General features: G+C 37.3%; 1 protein-coding gene across 2 annotated transcripts in view; it reads left to right on the top strand.

Annotated features, from left to right (window-relative positions):
* The window catches only part of PASD1 (PAS domain containing repressor 1), a 108,644-nt gene that overhangs the window by 37,839 nt on the left and 52,511 nt on the right, over positions 1-18,294 (top strand). For both annotated transcript variants that reach the window (XM_058441576.1, XM_058441575.1), the window contains exons 4-5: positions 2,403-2,491; positions 9,405-9,494. In XM_058441576.1, the coding sequence (XP_058297559.1) occupies positions 2,403-2,491; positions 9,405-9,494 (179 nt within the window). The remainder of the gene's footprint in view (positions 1-2,402; positions 2,492-9,404; positions 9,495-18,294) is intronic.

The following is an 18,294-nucleotide window of genomic DNA, read 5'->3' as shown; positions in this document are numbered from 1 at the left end:
TATACTGTTATTTACTGTAGTCACCATGATGTGCAATAGAACTCTTGAACTTATTCTAACTGAAATCTTATATACTTTGTCCAACATCTCCCCACTCCTTCATCTCTTACTTTTGATGATGGTTCATAGCTAGATTCTGTCACTCTCCTGCTTAAAAGCACTTCATGGGCTGGGCGCAGTGGCTCACACCTGTCATCTTGGCACTTTGGGAGGCCGAGGTGGGTGGATCACCTGAGATCAGGAGTTCAAGACCAGCCTGGCCAACATGGTGAAACCCCGTCTCTACTAAAAATACAAGAAATTAACTGGGTGTGATGGCAGGTACCTGTAGTCCTGGCTACTTGGGAGGCTGAGGCAGGACAATGGCTTGAACCCGGAAGGCAGAGGTTGCAGTGAGCTGAGGTCGCGCCACTGCACTCCAGCCTGGGAGACAGAGCAAGACTCCATCTCAAAATAATAATAATAGTAATAATAATAATAATAATAGTAATTAAAAGCACTTCATGTTTTACTCAGCATAAAATACCAACTTCTTACCATATACCCTACGTGATCTGACCCTTCCTGTCTCTCAGGCTTCATTTCCTACTGCTTTACCCCTTGGTCATCCCACTGCAGCCACTCTGGGATCCTGTCATCTCTTTAAATAGGCAAAATGATTTCCTGCTTCATGTTGCACTTACTGTTTCATCTCCCTGAGACGGTTTGGTCCCATGTCTTCATATGGTTCCTTTCTTGTCAATCAAATCTTAGCTCAGATGTTGCCTTCCTAGTACCTTCCTAGTAAGGCTTTTCTTGGTCACCCGATCTTACGAATTATTGTACTTGCAGATAGCTGAAACTGTCTGTTCTGTTGTCTATGTGTTGATTATCTGTCTACGCTGCCCCATCAGTCTGTAAGATACAAAAGAACAGTCACCTTATTTTTCTTGTTTATGCTATATCCTGAACCTGTAAAGCAGAATATGACCCATAGCAGAAGCTCTGTAAACATTTGTTAAATAAATGAATAAAAGAGGTTCAGTTTAACAACAAGTCCTGAATCCCTGCCATGACTTAAGTACCATGTTAGACATTGGGGATATGATGAAGAATTGGATATGATGCACACCTTAGAGAATAAACAAAAACAAGTTCATGGGTAATGGTAAAGTAGAAAAGTCATTTATGATTTATTTATAAAATACAGTGGTTGTCCTTTCTTGGCAATATATGAACTCCCCTCTCTTTTTTATTTCTTTGAATGAAGTATAGGAGATGAAAGTTATTAGATGGAACTGGAAGGCAATGGAGAAATTTCTTCAGAAATTGACTATGGAAGAGTGTCATGGGTTGTTTCTTGAGTTTGAAGAGCTATGCCTAGAATTGAGTTTCCAAGCTGGGACAGTGGTCAGGATCACTGATCTTGAGGCATTTATGCAGTTGGCATGGTTTACTTTTCATGTTACTCCTATTTCACACCCAGTTACACACCCTATTTTCATTCCCTCATCAGTGAGGGCTCTAAAGCTCTCCTTATGCATGGCCTCCCTCTTACCCAACTCTACTCCTAGGAAAGAGTCAGAGACTCATGCCTGTCAAGAAAGCAGTAGCCACTGTCAACATTATCCTTGTCATAGGATTTTACATTTTTAATAGAGATCAAAGTTGTATGCTATGAGTCTCATTTTTCTGTGAGGAGAAGGAACTAATGTTTATTGACATGAACCATTAAAATCACTTGAGATTGGAGGGCTGTGTTAGTGAAGTCCCTTTGCTAGTGAAGTTAGTGGAGTAGGGTGGAGTTGGGGAGGTAGAGAGGGGCACATGTTGACAGCAAAGACTAAGCACAGGAGCAGAAACACACTTCTCATTGAGGAAACCAGAAAACCCTGAAGAATGTGATAGGACGGATGGGGGAGAGGACAGTACCAGTAGCTTTGAAGAAATAAAAGATAAGGCTTGAAGATATTCTAGTTAAGGAACCTTGCATAAAGCTTAAATAGATGAAGCTAAAGAGTAGAATTTCATAATTTAGTCAAGACTAGGGAAGGGCTTTGGGGGTCTGGATCTGCTTAGAGCCCCTTGACTTACCTGGCAGATTATGGATACTGGGTTTTGGTAGAATTCAAGAGGAAAAAAAGAACTAGAAGTTGAAAAATCATAAAATTGTTGGACAGGTCATAAATTGTGTGGTAGAAATTGAGTTGGATGATCTTCAAAGTCTTTTTCAATTCCAAACACTTCTGTGTTTATGATCATTTATATACAATTAGTTAGCCAACATCAGATCCTTCATTAGCACTCAGCATTTTCTCACGAGTCTTTTCTATAAATTAAGTGTAACTTTGAAAAATCTAATACCCGTAGCTAATCATTTTAATGTGACACTGTTCTGTACTTTCTTCTTTTTTTCTAAAAAGACAAAGTCAATCCAGAAAGCTCTGAAAGGAAATTAAATCGGATTCCATCATTTCATACCTATGATTACTTCAACCAAGTGATGCTACAGGTAAGAGGGCTTTTGTTCTTTGATTACTTCATATGTTGAATACATGTAATAGAAGACAAAGAATAGTGTTTGTCAAAGTGTGATTAGGAGATCATATGTATTAGAATCAACCAGGGAGCTTGATAACTTAAATCGTCTGAATCAGACTCTCAAACCTGTTAGGGCCGGGAGTTTGCATTTCTCTCAAGCTCCCTGAATGCTTCCTATGCCAGCTGAGTTTTGAGAACCACTGATTTTGAGTGACAACAAACACAAACAAGTCTTTGCATAGGTTAGTGGCAAGTTAAGTGGTTATCTGGTAGACTCGTTCAACATAGATGGTTATACTCTAATGAATTAGCCTTCAAGTAGTATTTCCCCCCCGCCAAGAATGTAAGGTGTTTATAATTTCTATCTCCAAGAGAACTGGTTAGTTTCACAAGCCACAAACTGCACTCCGAAGGACCATATTCCTTTGAGTCGGACAGATAAGGATACAGATTTTGCCTTTGTCATTTACTTGCTGTATGTCTTGACTGAATTACCATCTCTGAGCCTTGATTTCTTTCTCTTTAAAATGGGTAAAAATTATCTTTATCTCATTGAGATGATGTGAGAATAAAATAAAGTGAACATGTGTAAAATATATAGTACAGTGTTTGGCAATATTAGACCCCTGGAAATTATCAGGCCAGTCCCTTTTCTCCTTCAGTACTGGCTGACCACCCAGCACTATGACCATTAGTGGTCATAATGGTGTCTGAGAAAGGCATTGTGTGAGTGAATCTTTTCAAACCTATCCCAATGTTAGGGGCAAATTTCTGACTGTGAATGAATGGAGCCATATTTTAATATTCTACTTCATTTTTCTTCCTTTTAAGAAACAGACTCTCACTTTTTTTTTTTTTTTGACACAGGGTCTCACTCTGTCATCCAGGTTGGAGTGCAGTTGTATGATTGTGGCTCACTGCAGCCTCAAACTTCTGGGCCCAAGCAATTCTCCCACCTCAGCCCCCAAAGTAGCTGGGACCAGAGGTGCACACTACCATGTTCAGCTAATTATGTTTCATTACGTCTCACTCTGTCACCCAGGCTGGTCTCCCAAGCTCCTGGGCTCAGGCGATCCACCTTGGCCTCCCAAAGTGCTGGGATTACAGGCGTGAGCCACTGCACCTGATCCTCTCAATTTTATTAGAGGTTTTGTTTTAGGGATCCTATACACAAATATTTGCTAAATAGAGGACTTAAAATGTGTTATGTGAAATCCTGTTACCAATTTTATGAAACCAGATGCTTATTTGAAATATTTTAGAAGCTAGACAAGGTATAACTACACCCTAGAGGGATAATTATGTTCACAACTACAGAACATATGGCATTCAACTGGAAGGATCAGAATATCTTGGGTAATTCCCTCCTTTCCACTTTTTTCCCCTCCATTAGGCTTTAATAACTTCCCTAGAAAAGTCTGTTCTTTATTCATGAAGTTTTTTCTTGAAATAAACAAGCTCAGTCTGGCTAATCAGAGCCGACTTCAACCAGAGAGATGGAAGCATCAGGGAATCTGAGAAGAGGGACAGTAGAGGGCTCTTTCTCTTCACTTTCTAGTTTCATTACAGCTTTGGCCATTCTTTTGAAGCATGAAAGAAAGCGGAGTTTGGAGGGCAAGAGAGCAAGGTGACTTTGTTTCTTATGGCTTGTATTTCGGAGCAATGACTTAGCTTTGGATGTTTCCTTCCTGTTTGCCATACTGTTGGTCAAACCTAACAGCCTCCTGACATCTGCATAACAACCTACACTGTGCCCTAATGTAGAGTAGCCGATTTCATCCTCATAAGAAGCCTATGATTAACTTAATAATGATGTTGATCCCTTTTACTGCAGGAAAGAGGAGACCAAAGCTGGGAGAGCTTGCACCTTGCCCAAATCCAAGACTTGTTAAGTAGCACAGCCGAGTAGCACACCATGTTTTCTCACTTACACTCCAGCCCATGGGGGTCCAGACTAACTCAGAGCAAACCATCTCAGTAGAGAATGTGGTAATCAAAATGCCAAAAGCAAGCAGACATACAGAAAATGAGTAGAGAAGCAAAGTGCCTTACCAGATCTGCCTAGACTCTTTTCTGAACCTATGTGTTTGGAAGGTCACTTCAGGCATGTGGCAATTTTGGATGTCATCTTTTGATGTCTAATAGAAAAGAGCAAACACTCAGTTTTAAAAGTTTTTACTTAAAATTTTATCTTACAAAAATGTATATAACATGTATTAACAGTTAAAAAAATAGTACAGGTAACACTGAGCTTAAGAAATAGAGCATTACCAGATCCTTTGAAATCCCTTTGTCATAATCTTCTTCTTCCACACCACTTCTTCCCTACCGTTTCCTGAGTTCTGTATCAATATTCCTTTGCTTTGCTTTGTATTTTTAGGACATGTGTATGCATCTCTAAGTGATATGTTGTTTTCTTTTGCATGATTTTCACCTTTATATAATGGAATTATATTGTATGTGTTCTTCTCTGACTTGATATTTTTGCTCAACCTTTCTTTTTCAATTCATCCATGATATTGCATGTAACTCTAATGCATTCATTTTTCTGTATTCTTGTTAGAGCATACTACACAATTACTTACCCATTTTGCTGTTGATGGGCACTAGAAATCTGTTTTAGCTCGTGCTTCTTAGGAAGTAGAGGCTGAAGCAAAATTTATATGCTAAGGTTTTAGTGGGATATGCAATCTCAGGATAGCGAGGGTGAGGGGAAAAGAAAAGTAAGGCAGGGAAGAAGGGAACTGAAATATAGGGTAGTTTATTACCAAGCTGGATAGAGCTTCACAAGAACACACAGCGTGTTGTTCAGTCACTCTTAAAACTATGTAAAAGCCACACAATTTGGAATAGTCTGTATAGGGGAGGAAGGGAAAATACTGTATCTACCAGTTCCTTTCTTTCTCCTGTCATTAGTCAAAGGTCACACCCAGGATGTTAGCAATTCTGTCCTTTGGGTTACCTGGCTTTTCTGGAAACCCAATGGGGTACCCAGATCCCATGCTCCGAGGTGGATGAAGTTATTGCCTTCATGAGTCCAGTCACTTTGGGTGGATACTGAAGCACCTAGTGCTGGCAGAGTTAGGAGACTAGGTTGGGACTGCAAAAGCAAAGCTAACATCCCTGGCTTGATTGAGGGTGGGATGGGGTATGAATCGTGAGGAGGCGCATAAACTGGGTCTGGTATAGCTGTAGGTTTTTGTTATTGTGAGCGAGTTTGGTTTGAACATTTTTGTTCATATATCCTCTTTCATATAAGCAAGAGTGTTTCTAGGTGTACATCTAAGAGCGAGATTGCTGGAGGGTAGGGTGGAGTGGTAGGGTAGCTCCCCTCTACATGAAAATGACAATGCTTTTCAAGTGGCTGTGTTTCACTGTGTATTTTACTGTTCATTTATATTCTTAGTAGTAGTGGATGAAAGTTCTTATTGCTCCACATCCTTGCTAACAATTTATTGTCTAATTTTTAAACCTTTGTCAATTGGGTGCGAATGGAATGGTGTCTTGTTTCATTACAAATGACAATGAGCCTCTGTTCACAAATTTTGAGGCCATTTGTGTTTCCTTTTCTAAGAGATGCTTGTTTCTAGCCTTTGCTCAGTTTCTTATGGTATTGTTCTTTCTAATTATTCATATGTTGGAGATTTTTAAAATAGATTCTGGAAATGAATCACTTGCTAGTTATGTGTTGCAAAATTCTTGTTCTAGTTTGTACCTTGCCTTTTCACAATTTAAGGTGACTTTTGACAAATTATTAATTTTAAAGTAATCAAATTTACCAATCAAAGGGTGTTTACTTTCCTGTTTAAAAAATCTTTACCTACCACAAGGTAATAAATATATTCTCTTATATTTTATTTTAAAAGCTTTAACGTTTTACCTATTATGTTTAATGTGTTCATACTTTTTGAGTTATTTTTCGTGTATGCTATGAGGGAGAAACATTACATAGATAAGAGAATATTTTAAACTAGTGATTTCATTCTTTAATGATGATGTGGTTTTATTTTTTACTTCTTCCCAAGTCACTTTTTGCAATTTATATTTTTTTAAGACTTGCTTTCAAATTTATTGGCATAAAGTTGTTCATAATATTCTCTTATCTTCATCATGCCTGAAGCTTCTGTAATGATATCCACTTTTCACTCCTAATATTGTTTGTGTTTTTTGCCCCATGATTCATCTTACCAGAGGTTTGTCGATTTTAATGTTCTTTTCAAAGAATTGACTTTTAACTTTCTTGATTCTCTCCATTGTGTCATTATTTTTTATTTTATTGATTTCTGCTCTTATTTTTATTATTTACTTTTTTCTACTTTTTGGGGTTCATTTTTTGTTCTCTAACAATTTTAGATTATTTAATTCATTGATTTGTAACCAATTTTCTTTTCTAATATATATATTTAGGCAAAGATTCCCAAGTGTTGTTTTAGCTGCATTTCACAGGTCTCCATAAATAGTGTTTAAAAAATTATTCTATTATAAATACTTTCTAATCTCCATTATAACTTATTATTTGGCCTTTTTTTATTATGGTAAAATGTATATAACATGAATTTACCATTAATCAGTTTTAAATATAGAATTCAGTGGCATTAAGTACATTCACATTATTGTGCAACCATCACCACCATCCATTTCCAGCTTTTAAAATCTTGCGTAACTGAAACTCTGTACTCAAACAATAACTCCCCATTCTCACTTTCTCCCAGTTCCTGGTAACCACCATTCTACTTTCTGCATCTATCAGTTGGGCTATCCTAGGAACTTCATATAAATGGAATCATACAGTAATGTCCTTTTGTGACGTGTTTCACTTAGTATAATATCTTCATGTTTCATCCATGTTGTAGTATGTGGCAAAATTCTCTTTCCTTTTAAGGCTGAATAATACTTTGTTGTTTGTTACACATTTTGGTTATACATTCATCTGCTGGACACTTAGATTGTTTACACCTTTTGACCATTATGAATAATGCTTCTGTGAGCATAGGTGTACACATACCTGTTTGAGTCCCTGCTTTCAAGGTGTTTTTTTTTTTCACTATACACCCAGAAGTGGAAATGCTGAATCACATGATAGTTCTATGTTTAGTTATTTGAGCGACTGCCATAGAGTTTTCTATAGCAGCGTTGTCATTTTATATTACCATCAATAGTGCATAGGGGTTTCAATTTCTTCATATCTTGTCCCAAAACTGTTTTGTTTTAATCATAGCCCATCCTAAGGGGTTTGAGGATTTCATGACTTTATACACATAGAGAATCCTGCTTCAATTATTTGGGCTTCCTGAATCTTAAGATTGGTGTATTTTATTACTTCTGGATAATTTTCAACCTATATCTCACTGAGTATTTCCTCTTCTCTGTTATATTATCTCTTTCTGGAACACTGATCAGACATATGTTGGACTTTCTCATTCTCTTCTCCATGAAATGAATTTATCTCATTTTTCCATTTGTATGTCTCCTTGTGTTACATTCTGAGTCGTTTCCCCAGCTCTTTCCAGCTCAAAAATTTTATTTCTGGCTGTGTTCTAACATGCTATTTAACCTACACATTAAGTTTCTAATTTTGATGACAATATCATCTATAGACATTTTGTTTGATTGTTTTATATCTCACGAGTCAGTCTTGAGTCTCTTGTTTCTTCATATTTCTAGTGCCCTTTGTTATTTATTTAAGCCTATTAACCACACTTGTTTTGTATTCTGTATCTGATAATTCCAATATGTTATTTTCAAATATGATTCTTTATTTTATTATGTCTGTTGCCTCTTATTTGTAATGCTTCAGCTCTTCTTGTGTTTTATTTTTATTATAAGCTCATATTATTTGTAGTTTTATCTACATGAATTCTTTGAACCCTCATTTTGAAATAATTCTCTAGATGTGATTTTGATTTCCTTTTATTAGACATATGGGGTCAGGATCACTTTAAACTAAATATTAGACTTTGGTTGTTGAGGGCCACACAGGTACTATATGGATTGTAGCTCCAAGTTGGTGTGAAGGTGGGCTTCTGCTTAGTACCTCCTAAAGTTGACTATTTTCTCTTTTCCTACTCTTCCCAGGATGGAGGCTGAGGCAGACATGCACATTCCCTGTCTCCTTTCACTGGATAACATTTTTCTGTTTCACCTGTTGAAAGTGTCACCCTTTTGGAGACCTGGCTTTATACTGTGGTATTTGATTTCACCTCCTACCTTGTACAGACCTCGGCTTTGCTTTTGTTCCCCAAGCTCTAGGCTATCAGTGTTGGAAGATAGTCTCAAGGCAAATACAGGGTCTAATATTCTCTAATGTCTTAATTCTCACAATCTAGTCATTTCTGATATCAGGTTATTTCCCTTACTTTACCAACAGCTTGGTCCTGTTTTGAAAAATAAGTTTTAATATATTTTATTCATCATTTTAGATATTCTCTACCAGGAGGCATTTCTCTGGCTGTTGAATCCATTATACAGCAGGAAAGTGATGGCAATATCCATATTTATAAGGAGATGACTAACCTAACCACAAATGAGAGTGTCCTTAAAATATTTTTAACATTTTTGAAATTAAGTGTTGTTAAAGTGAAACAACCTACACATGGAAATGAATCTTCGAAGCTTGCGTTAGAGAATTTCATTTTAATTGGGTGTACATTGAAATTTGTTTAAGTGACACATCATTTGATAAACATTTCATGCTTAAGGTTAAGTAGATTCTGTGTAGGAGGCAGAATAATGGAATTTTAATTAAGTCTGTGCCTACTTTATTGATATTTAAGGACTGCAGTGCATTTCAGTGTGCTATTATAATTATTTATGCATTTAGCAATAAAGTTATCATTTTATTATTGTGCCACTATTTAATTACATTATTATTCTCTCGTCATTAGTTATTAGATGGCTTTATGATTACACTGAGCGCAGATGGAGTGATCATTTATGTGGCTGAAAACATCTCTTCGCTTCTTGGACATTTGCCAGTAAGTTCTTTCTACTTTTGGGAAAGTGGATCATTCTGGTTTGTTGTTTAGGGGTTCATTATTTATTTTCTTTTTTTATTATACTTTAAGTTTTAGGGTACATGTGCACAACGTGCAGGTTTGTTACATATGTATACATGTGCCATGTTGGTGTGCTGCACCCATTAACTCTTCATTTAACATTAGGTATATCTCCTAATGCTGTCCCTCCCCCCTTCCCCCACCCCACAACAGTCCCTGGTGTGTGATGTTCCTCTTTCTGTGTCCATGTGTTCTCATTGTTCAATTCCCACCTATGAGTGAGAACATGCAGTGTTTGGTTTTTTGTCCTTGCCATAGTTTGCTGAGAATGATGGTTTCCAGCTTCATCCATGTCCCTACAAAGGACATGAACTCATCATTTTATGGCTGCATAGTATTCCATGGTGTATATGTGCCACATTTTCTTAATCCAGTCTATCATTGTTGGACATTTGGCTTGGTTCCAAGTCTTTGCTATTGTGAATAGTGCCACAATAAACATACGTGTGCATGTGTCTTTATAGCAGCATGATTTATAATCCTTTGGATATATACCCAGTAATGGGATGGCTGGGTCAAGTGGTATTTCTAGTTCTAGATCCCTGAGGAATCGCCACACTGATTTCCACAATGGTTGAACTAGTTTACAGTCCCACCAACAGTGTAAAAGTGTTCCTATTTCTCCACATCCTCTCCAGCACCTGTTGTTTCCTGTCTTTTTAATGATGGCCATTCTAACTGGTGTGAGATGGTATCTCATTGTGGTTTTGATTTGCATTTCTCTGATGGCCAGTGATGATGAGCATTTTTGCATGTGTCTTTTGGCTGCATAAATGTCTTCTTTTGAGAAGTGTCTGTTCATATCCTTCGCCCACTTGTTGATGGGGTTGTTTGTTTTTTCTTGTAAATTTGTTTGAGTTCATTGTAGATTCTGGATATTAGCCCTTTGTCAGATAAGTAGATTGCAAAAATTTTCTCCCATTCTGTAGGTTGCCTGTTCACTCTGATGGTCGTTTCTTTTGCTGTGCAGAAGCTCTTTAGTTTAATTAGATGCCATTTGTCAATTTTGGCTTTTGTTGCCATTGCTTTTGGTGTTTTAGACATGAAGTCCTTGCCCATGCCTATGTTCTGAATGGCATTGCCTGGGTTTTCTTCTAGGGTTTTTATGGTTCTAGGTCTAACATTTAAGTCTTTAATCCATCTTGAATTAATTTTTGTATAAGGTGTAAGGAAGGGATCCAGTTTCAGCTTTCTACATGTGGCTAGCCAGCTTTCCCAGCACTATTTGTTAAATAGAAAATCCTTTCCCCATTTCTTGTTTTTGTCAGGTTTGTCAAAGATCAGATAGTTGTAGATATGTGGCATTATTTCTGAGGGCCCTGTTCTGTTCCATTGGTCTATATCTCTGTTTTGGTACCAGTACCATGCTGTTTTGGTTACTGTAACCTTGTAGTATAGTTTGAAGTCAGGTAGTGTGATGCCTCCAGCTTTGTTCTTTTGGCTTAGGATTGACTTGGCAATGTGGGCTCTTTTTTGGTTCCATATGAACTTTAAAGTAGTTTTTTCCAATTCTGTGAAGAAAGTCATTGGTAGCTTGATGGGGATGGCACTGAATCCCTAAATTACCTTGGGCAGTATGGCCATTTTCACGATATTGATTCTTCCTACCCATGAGCATGGAATGTTCTTCCATTTGTTTGTATCCTCTTTTATTTCATTGAGCAGTGGTTTGTAGTTCTCCTTAAGAGGTCCTTCACGTCCCTTATAAGTTGGATTCCTAGGTATTTTATTCTCTTTGAAGCAATTGTGAATGGGAGTTCACTCATGATGTGGCTCTCTGTCTGTTATTGGTGTATAAGAATGCTTGTGATTTTTGCACATTGATTTTGTATCCTGAGACTTTGCTGAAGTTGCTTATCAGCTTAAGGAGATTTTGGGGTATTTTCAGGAGCATAAAGCTCATCAGAGGAGATGTTTTCAATGTTGTCAAAAGTTCCCCTGTTTTATTGTCATTTCCATTGGTTTCAGAATACTATAGATTGGGTGTCTTTGTAAACAACACGAATTTATATTTTTTATAGTTTTAGAGTCTGAGAAGTCCAAGACTAAGGTGCCAAGAGATTTGGTGTCTAGTGAGGGCCCACTCTCTGCTTCATAGACATCTTTATTCTTACTATAACTTCATATAGTAGAAGAAGCAAGGGAGCTCTTTTTTTTTTTTTTTTTTTTTGAGATGGAGTCTCGCTCTGTCACCCAGGCTGGAGTGCAGTGGTGCGATCTTGGCTCACTGCAACCTCTGCCTCCTGGGTTCAAGTGATTCTCCTGCCTCAGCCTCCTGAGTAGCAGGGATTATAGGCACGCATCAGCAGGCCTGGCTAATTTTTGTATTTCTAATAGAGACGGGGTTTCACCATGTTGGCCAAGCTGGTCTCGAACTCCTGACCTCAAGTGATCCGCCCATCTCAGCCTCCCAAAGTGCTGGAATTAAAGGCGTGAGCCACCATGCCCAGCCTAGGGGTCTCTTTTATAAGGATACTAATCCCATTAATCATCTCCAAAGGCCCCACCTCTTAATATAATACCATCACATTGACAGTTAGATTATTTCCATATATAAAGTTTTGGGGGACATAAACATTCAGTCTGTAGCAAGGCCTTCATATTCCACTTATACATGTGTTTGAAGAGGGGTTACCTAGAATACATTTACCAACAGCCCTCCCACACAAACTGTCTGCCATTGGCATGGTTGTGTTAACAAAAAGTTTTGGGAGAGGATATGAAGAAATTGAAACCCCTATTCACTATTGGTAGTAGTGTAAAACAATCATATCTCTGTTGTTGTTTTCATTACATATTCCTCATTCCACAGAGTTGTCTCAAGAACTTGACAAACCCTAATCCAGGGATCTATAGTACTCAAATTTGGAACATGGAAATTAATAGAAGCTAGGTTAGATTATCTTGTAGTTAGGTTGGAAGTGGATTAAAAACATTTCACTAGTTTAGCCCGGCCAGTTGGCATGTTCCGTGGCCTTCTTGGAAGCTCAGAGTCCTTATACCCTTTTAAAAAAAAATTACGGATGCTAGAATTGATCTCTTTTATTTCTCATTCGCTTTCATTTTTTAAAAAAACAGTTTACATTTCCAAATTCAGCTTATATTTGTAGGATACCAAAACAGCTAAATGAAATAGTAGAGATATTTATTGGATTGCACTTTAGTATATTTAAATCATAGAAGGAAAAGAGTCTTTTAAAATATATATTAAAAGAAGGAATGTGCGAGTATGATCCATTACAGCTTAAATTTTATTATAATGAAGACCAGAAAACTACCCAAATTCTTGTGGCATCAGATATTGCTTAAACCAAATTGGTCATTGGCTGAGACTGGTGACTTTTTCTTATTATGTGAGGATTTATTATAGGGATGGTGTTAGTTATTATATGATCTTGCTTCTATATGTATTTGGTTCAAAGTTTTCACTGTCAAGAAGCTCTTTCACCCTTCAACATTTGAGGTACCACACACACACACGCCCCCCAAAACCACAAGGTCTAGAGAGGTGTCTGGGACATGTGCTTTGAACTGCCAGCCTTAAACAATAGACTTGATTTACCTGAGATCAGTGTACTTAAAAATAAATGTATAACTATTACATTTGTATATAAACATTAAATGGGAATTAAGTTATATATTCCTATAAAACAAGGTTAAAAATGACTACATCTGAGGCATAGTTTCACACTTCCTCATTGAATCCTAACTGTTCTTAATTTTTCAAAACAGGCAGTCTTTTTCTCAGGCTTTGATTAAAAATTTCATTTTATAAGTCATCCAACTTATAAAATGGAGACTGAACCATTTCTAGAGTGTCTGCGTGGCTCCAGGAATCTTCAGTTTCATTGCACATCAAGGCACCTCTGTCTATGGAGCAACTCCAAACTAATAGCATGGTGGGATGGAAAGAACTTGGTCTTTGGAATCAAATAATCTAGAGATTAAAATTTAGCTTTGTTTCTCTCTAACTACGTGACCTTTGGTTTCTCTTCTATAAGTGGGGAAATAATATTACTTAGAGAGTGCTGGGAGATGAATTATTATAAACAACGTGATTGGCTAAGGCCCGTCTGATCAGTGACATTTATACAGAGACCTGAATGGAGTATGTGTGATATGCAGGTAATTGGAGCAAGTGTCTTTCAGACAGAGGAGAAAGCTTGTGTAAGAGCCTGAAAGCAGGAAAAGGTACAGCAAAGAGGACAGTGTGACTGGAGTGCTGTGAGAAAAAGGAAAATAGAGATGACAAAGTCAGAGCAGTACCAGGAGAAGTAACATCCCTTTTCCTCTGAGATGGGAGGAAGCCATTGGGGAGGTTGGAGCAGATGAAAGAAATGATCTAACTTAAGTTTTATGAGAATCGCTTTGGCTGTTATGTCAAGAATTGGCTATGGGGGCAGGCATGGAAGTACAGAGTCCACTTGGAGGGCCATAGATGGTAGTGGGTTGGATTAATGTGGCAGTGGAAGTATTTTGTAGGTAAAATAAGTTGTTTTGCTGATGTATTGGAAGAGGGGTATGACAGAGATAAGATGTGTCCAAGTTATGCTGTTACAACACATACCATGAATAAAATGATGCCCATTATCATCATCGTCATGGTATTAAACTTTTATCTGAAACCTGCCATCATATTTTCCCAGTCATTGATTTCATTGACAGTTTTTTTTTCCTTTGGAAAAACTCATAGTCATTTGTAGTAGTAAGTTCTAGTCACTGCCCCCTGTTCGTAGCAGCCTGCCCTCCTACTCACCCTACTCTGTCATTCCCCCCAAAATAAAATCAAATCTGGGAGTTTACATATATTTATTCTCTTTTGCAGTTCTAAAGCAAATGAAACTTTTAAAACATACACTACATCTGAAAAGATTCTCAGCATTGAATCTTTAAGAGATTAGAACTTAGCAGGTTTTGAACATAGGTACATGGTTAGTTTGTGATAACTGTGATGAGATTTGCTCTATTTTCCCTGAGAAGCTTACAGCATAGTAGAGATTTAGTAGTGATGAGTCTCATTTGATTCAAGATGCAGCCTAAATCTCCTGCAGAGGATCTTATCCTTCCCTGTGCCCTATACAGTCGAATAGTTTTCTAATGCATGTATAATATGAATGTCTTTGGCAGTAAAAAAGATGCTTCTTGCCTAGATTCTCAGTAAATGTCATGAAGTCCCCAGTAAATTTCTTAATTCTTTTTTTTTTTTGACGTGACTGAGACTCACCACACTAATATTTGTGTGACAACTAATAGATATTTACAAACTTGGCTTTTGAAAAACCACTTAATTTTTCGCTGGTATTTATCCTTGCTTCATTGAGCTCTAAGTACCTTGATCTTTCTACCTTGTGTAATAGGAAGAGCAAATGCTAAAAATTTACAAAAATAACATGAGGTCGATCATGCTTTCAGGTCTCTGCCCTTTTTCTAATTAAGGAACAAGGCCACTGGAACAGATCCACTGTTTCAATTAGTGGTTAATTATAAGGCTTATTGTCACTATTCCTATCCCTAGAGAAGCAGTAAGAAACTCATTACCACTAGTCACATCCAAGAGAATGTAGACTATCAAAAGATAGCTCACTTTGACCTCTTTTAAGTGACAATGCTATCTCTTCATTTTTCAACTAATGAAAGGTCTTATGAGACATAGCACTTTGTACCTCTTGTTAGGGTATTATTTTATACTCTACATCATAATTGATTGTGCATATTTAGTCTGCCCTACTAGACTATGTGCTCATTGGAATTCGTTGTCAGATTCATCTTTTGTAACCCTTATAAGAAATAAGTATAAAATCTTATTCAGTGAATTGCTTCATGTAGAATGTCCAAAATACAGGAGCTGGTCCAGTAGCAAATTTTCTGTTCCTGATGCAAACTGGACTTGAGGCAGCTATGGTGTAGTAGAAGGAACAATAGACATGGAATTGGATGGGGCTTTCATGTCAATTTCATTTCTGCATTTCTGAACTCTCAACAATTGGAGAAGCCTTAATTTCCTGATGAATAAAACAAGGGATAATTCTTACTCTCCCAGGGGATTAAGTGAGCTTGTATACGTGAACATACCTAGAACAGTGACTGGCATGGAGCAATTGCTTATCATGTGTTAGATGAATGAATGAATGAGTGGTCTCCACAGAGGTAACCTAGTTTGGCATCTAAAGTCTATTTTATAACTAAACCAACAAAAGCGTTTTTATTGAAAAAGTTAAATTTAGTGAAAAATATCTACATTTCTTTTGGGAAGTCAGTATTTTACTGTGTGACTTTCACTGTCAAGATGTATTGCCTGTTAATTTCATAATGTTTTGTTTGCTAGATTAAGGTAATATTTCTATCCTTAATCAAGCCAAGCTTGATTGAGACAGCATCTGTCTGCTAATTTGATCACTGACCGGTTCATAGGCTGGCTTCTACAAATGGACCATAAAGATATATTTCTAAATAGTGACTGTAGATTATTAATGCTGATCAGTGAAAAAATCATTGGAATTTGTGGTTCATCACACAAAGCCATTATTCAGCTACAAGGAATACTTTATTACTTTGTTGCTATCACATTAAAAGTTCATTACTTCTATATCTGATATTCAATTTCTCCATGTGTCACCGTATTTCAGCTACATGATACAGTATTATTCATTCATTCAACCAGTATGTACTGAGTGCTTACCAGTGCCAAGCTCTGTTCTAGGTGTTGAGGATATAGCAATGAATAAGACAGGCAAGGTCTCTGTTATACTGCAATTTACATTTTAATGGGGAAGGCAGATAATAAACAGATAACAAAAAAGACAATAAGAGAATGTCAAGGAGTTGGTGCTATGTAAAATACTTTTGAGTAAAGACCTGTATTAAGTGAGGGAGAAAGCCATTGCAAATATTTGGGAATGAGTGCTTCACATTTAAGGAAGAGTTAGTTTAAGGGCTCTGAGATGAGTATTTGTTCGCGTTGTGTTTGGATGTGAATGAGGAGTTAGGTGTACTTGGAGTGCAGTGAGAGAGAGAGAGAGAGAGAGCAGATAAGATCAATAGCAGCAAGGAACCAGAATATAGAGTGATGAAAGCCCTTATAAAGACTTTGGCTTTTATTCAGAATGACTTGGATAATCAGTAGAAAATTTGGAGTGAGCATAGGAATAGCATGATGTGGCTCATGTTTGGAAAGAATCATGCTGGCTGTTCTATAGAGAATGGAGTGGTGGCAGGGGCATGGCAAGAATAGATGCAGGGAGAGCAGTTACGGCTACTGCAGTAATCCAAACTGGAAATGAGACTTGGACCAAGTGGTGAAAAGTGAACTGAGTCTGTATGTGTTTTGAAAATTGATCCTTTAGAGATTGCTGATGGACTGGATATTGAGTTTGAGAGATAAAAGGCAAGTCGAGGACAAGTAAATGGGTAAATGGTGGTTGCCATTACTGATATTAGGAAGATTGAGGGAGGAACATATTTTGTCAAAGAAAAGATCAGCTCTTTTTGGATATCTTAAAGTTGAAATCCGAGTAGACATCCAAGCTGAGTTATCATGGGAGCAAGAGACGAGTATCTGTGAGTCATTAACAGATAGGTGGTATTTAATGAGATGGAAGTGGAAGAGACCACGTAGGGAAACAGGCCTAATGATTAAGCCCTGGCACTCTGATGCCTAGTATTCAGGAAGCAAGACTAAGATCTAGCAAATTGTGAAGGAGTAGCCTTTGAGGTAGAAGTATATCCTAATGTGTGTGGTGTCCTGGAAGTCAAGTAAATGTATCTAGAGAAAAGGAAGGATCAATTGCATCAAATGCTGAGATGCTTGGTAAGATGAGGGCTGAGAAGTGATGATTTGATCTTGCAATATGGAGGGCATTAGTTACCTTGACAAAAGCAGTTTCAGTGGAGTGGAGTGGTTAGATATAAACTTCATTAGTGTGGTTTCAAGAAAGAGCGAGAAGTGAAGAAAGGGGAGGTAAAAAGTGTCGTTTCGTTTCAGGAATTTTTGTTCCAAAGTGGACCTGATAAGTAGAGTTATAATTGAAGTGAGAAGAGGTCATGTAAAGGAAGGTTATGCATGTTTAGGATTTTGTGTTGTTTTTGTTTTCCTGATTCTTTTTTTTTTTTTAGAATTTTGTGTTGTTTTTGTTTTCCTGATTATTTTTAAAATTTCTTATTGATGTATAAATTTGCACATAACTCCAGATAAGTAGAATTATAATTGAAGGGAGAGGCGGTAATGTAAAAGAAGGTATGCGTTTTTAGAATTTTGTGTTGTTCGATAGACTGGATTAAGAAAATGTGGCACATATACACCATGGAATACTATGCAGCCATAAAAAATGATGAGTTCATGTCCTTTGTAGGGACATGGATGAAACTGGAAAACATCATTCTCAGTAAACTATCACAAGGATAAAAAACCAAACACTGCATGTTCTCACTCATAGGTAGGAATTGAACAATGAGAACTCATGGACACAGGAAGGGGAACATCACACTCCAGGGACTGTTGTGGGGTGGGGGGACAGGGGAGGGACAGCATTAGGAGATATACCTAATGCTAAATGACGAGTTAATGGGTGCAGCAAACCAACACAGCACATGGATACATATGTAACAAACCTGCACATTGTGCACATGTGCCCTAAAACCTAAAGTATAATAATAAAAATAAATAAATAAATAAAATAAATAAATAAAAGAATTTTGTGTTGTTGTTTTTGTTTTCCTGATT

Source organism: Hylobates moloch, unplaced genomic scaffold (genome assembly GCF_009828535.3).
Source record: "Hylobates moloch isolate HMO894 unplaced genomic scaffold, HMol_V3 SCAFFOLD_7, whole genome shotgun sequence".
In the NCBI taxonomy this organism is placed as follows: Eukaryota; Metazoa; Chordata; class Mammalia; order Primates; family Hylobatidae; genus Hylobates; species Hylobates moloch.
The sequence above is the reverse complement of the archived record's forward strand: the minus strand, read 5'-3'. Positions and strand labels throughout refer to the sequence as shown.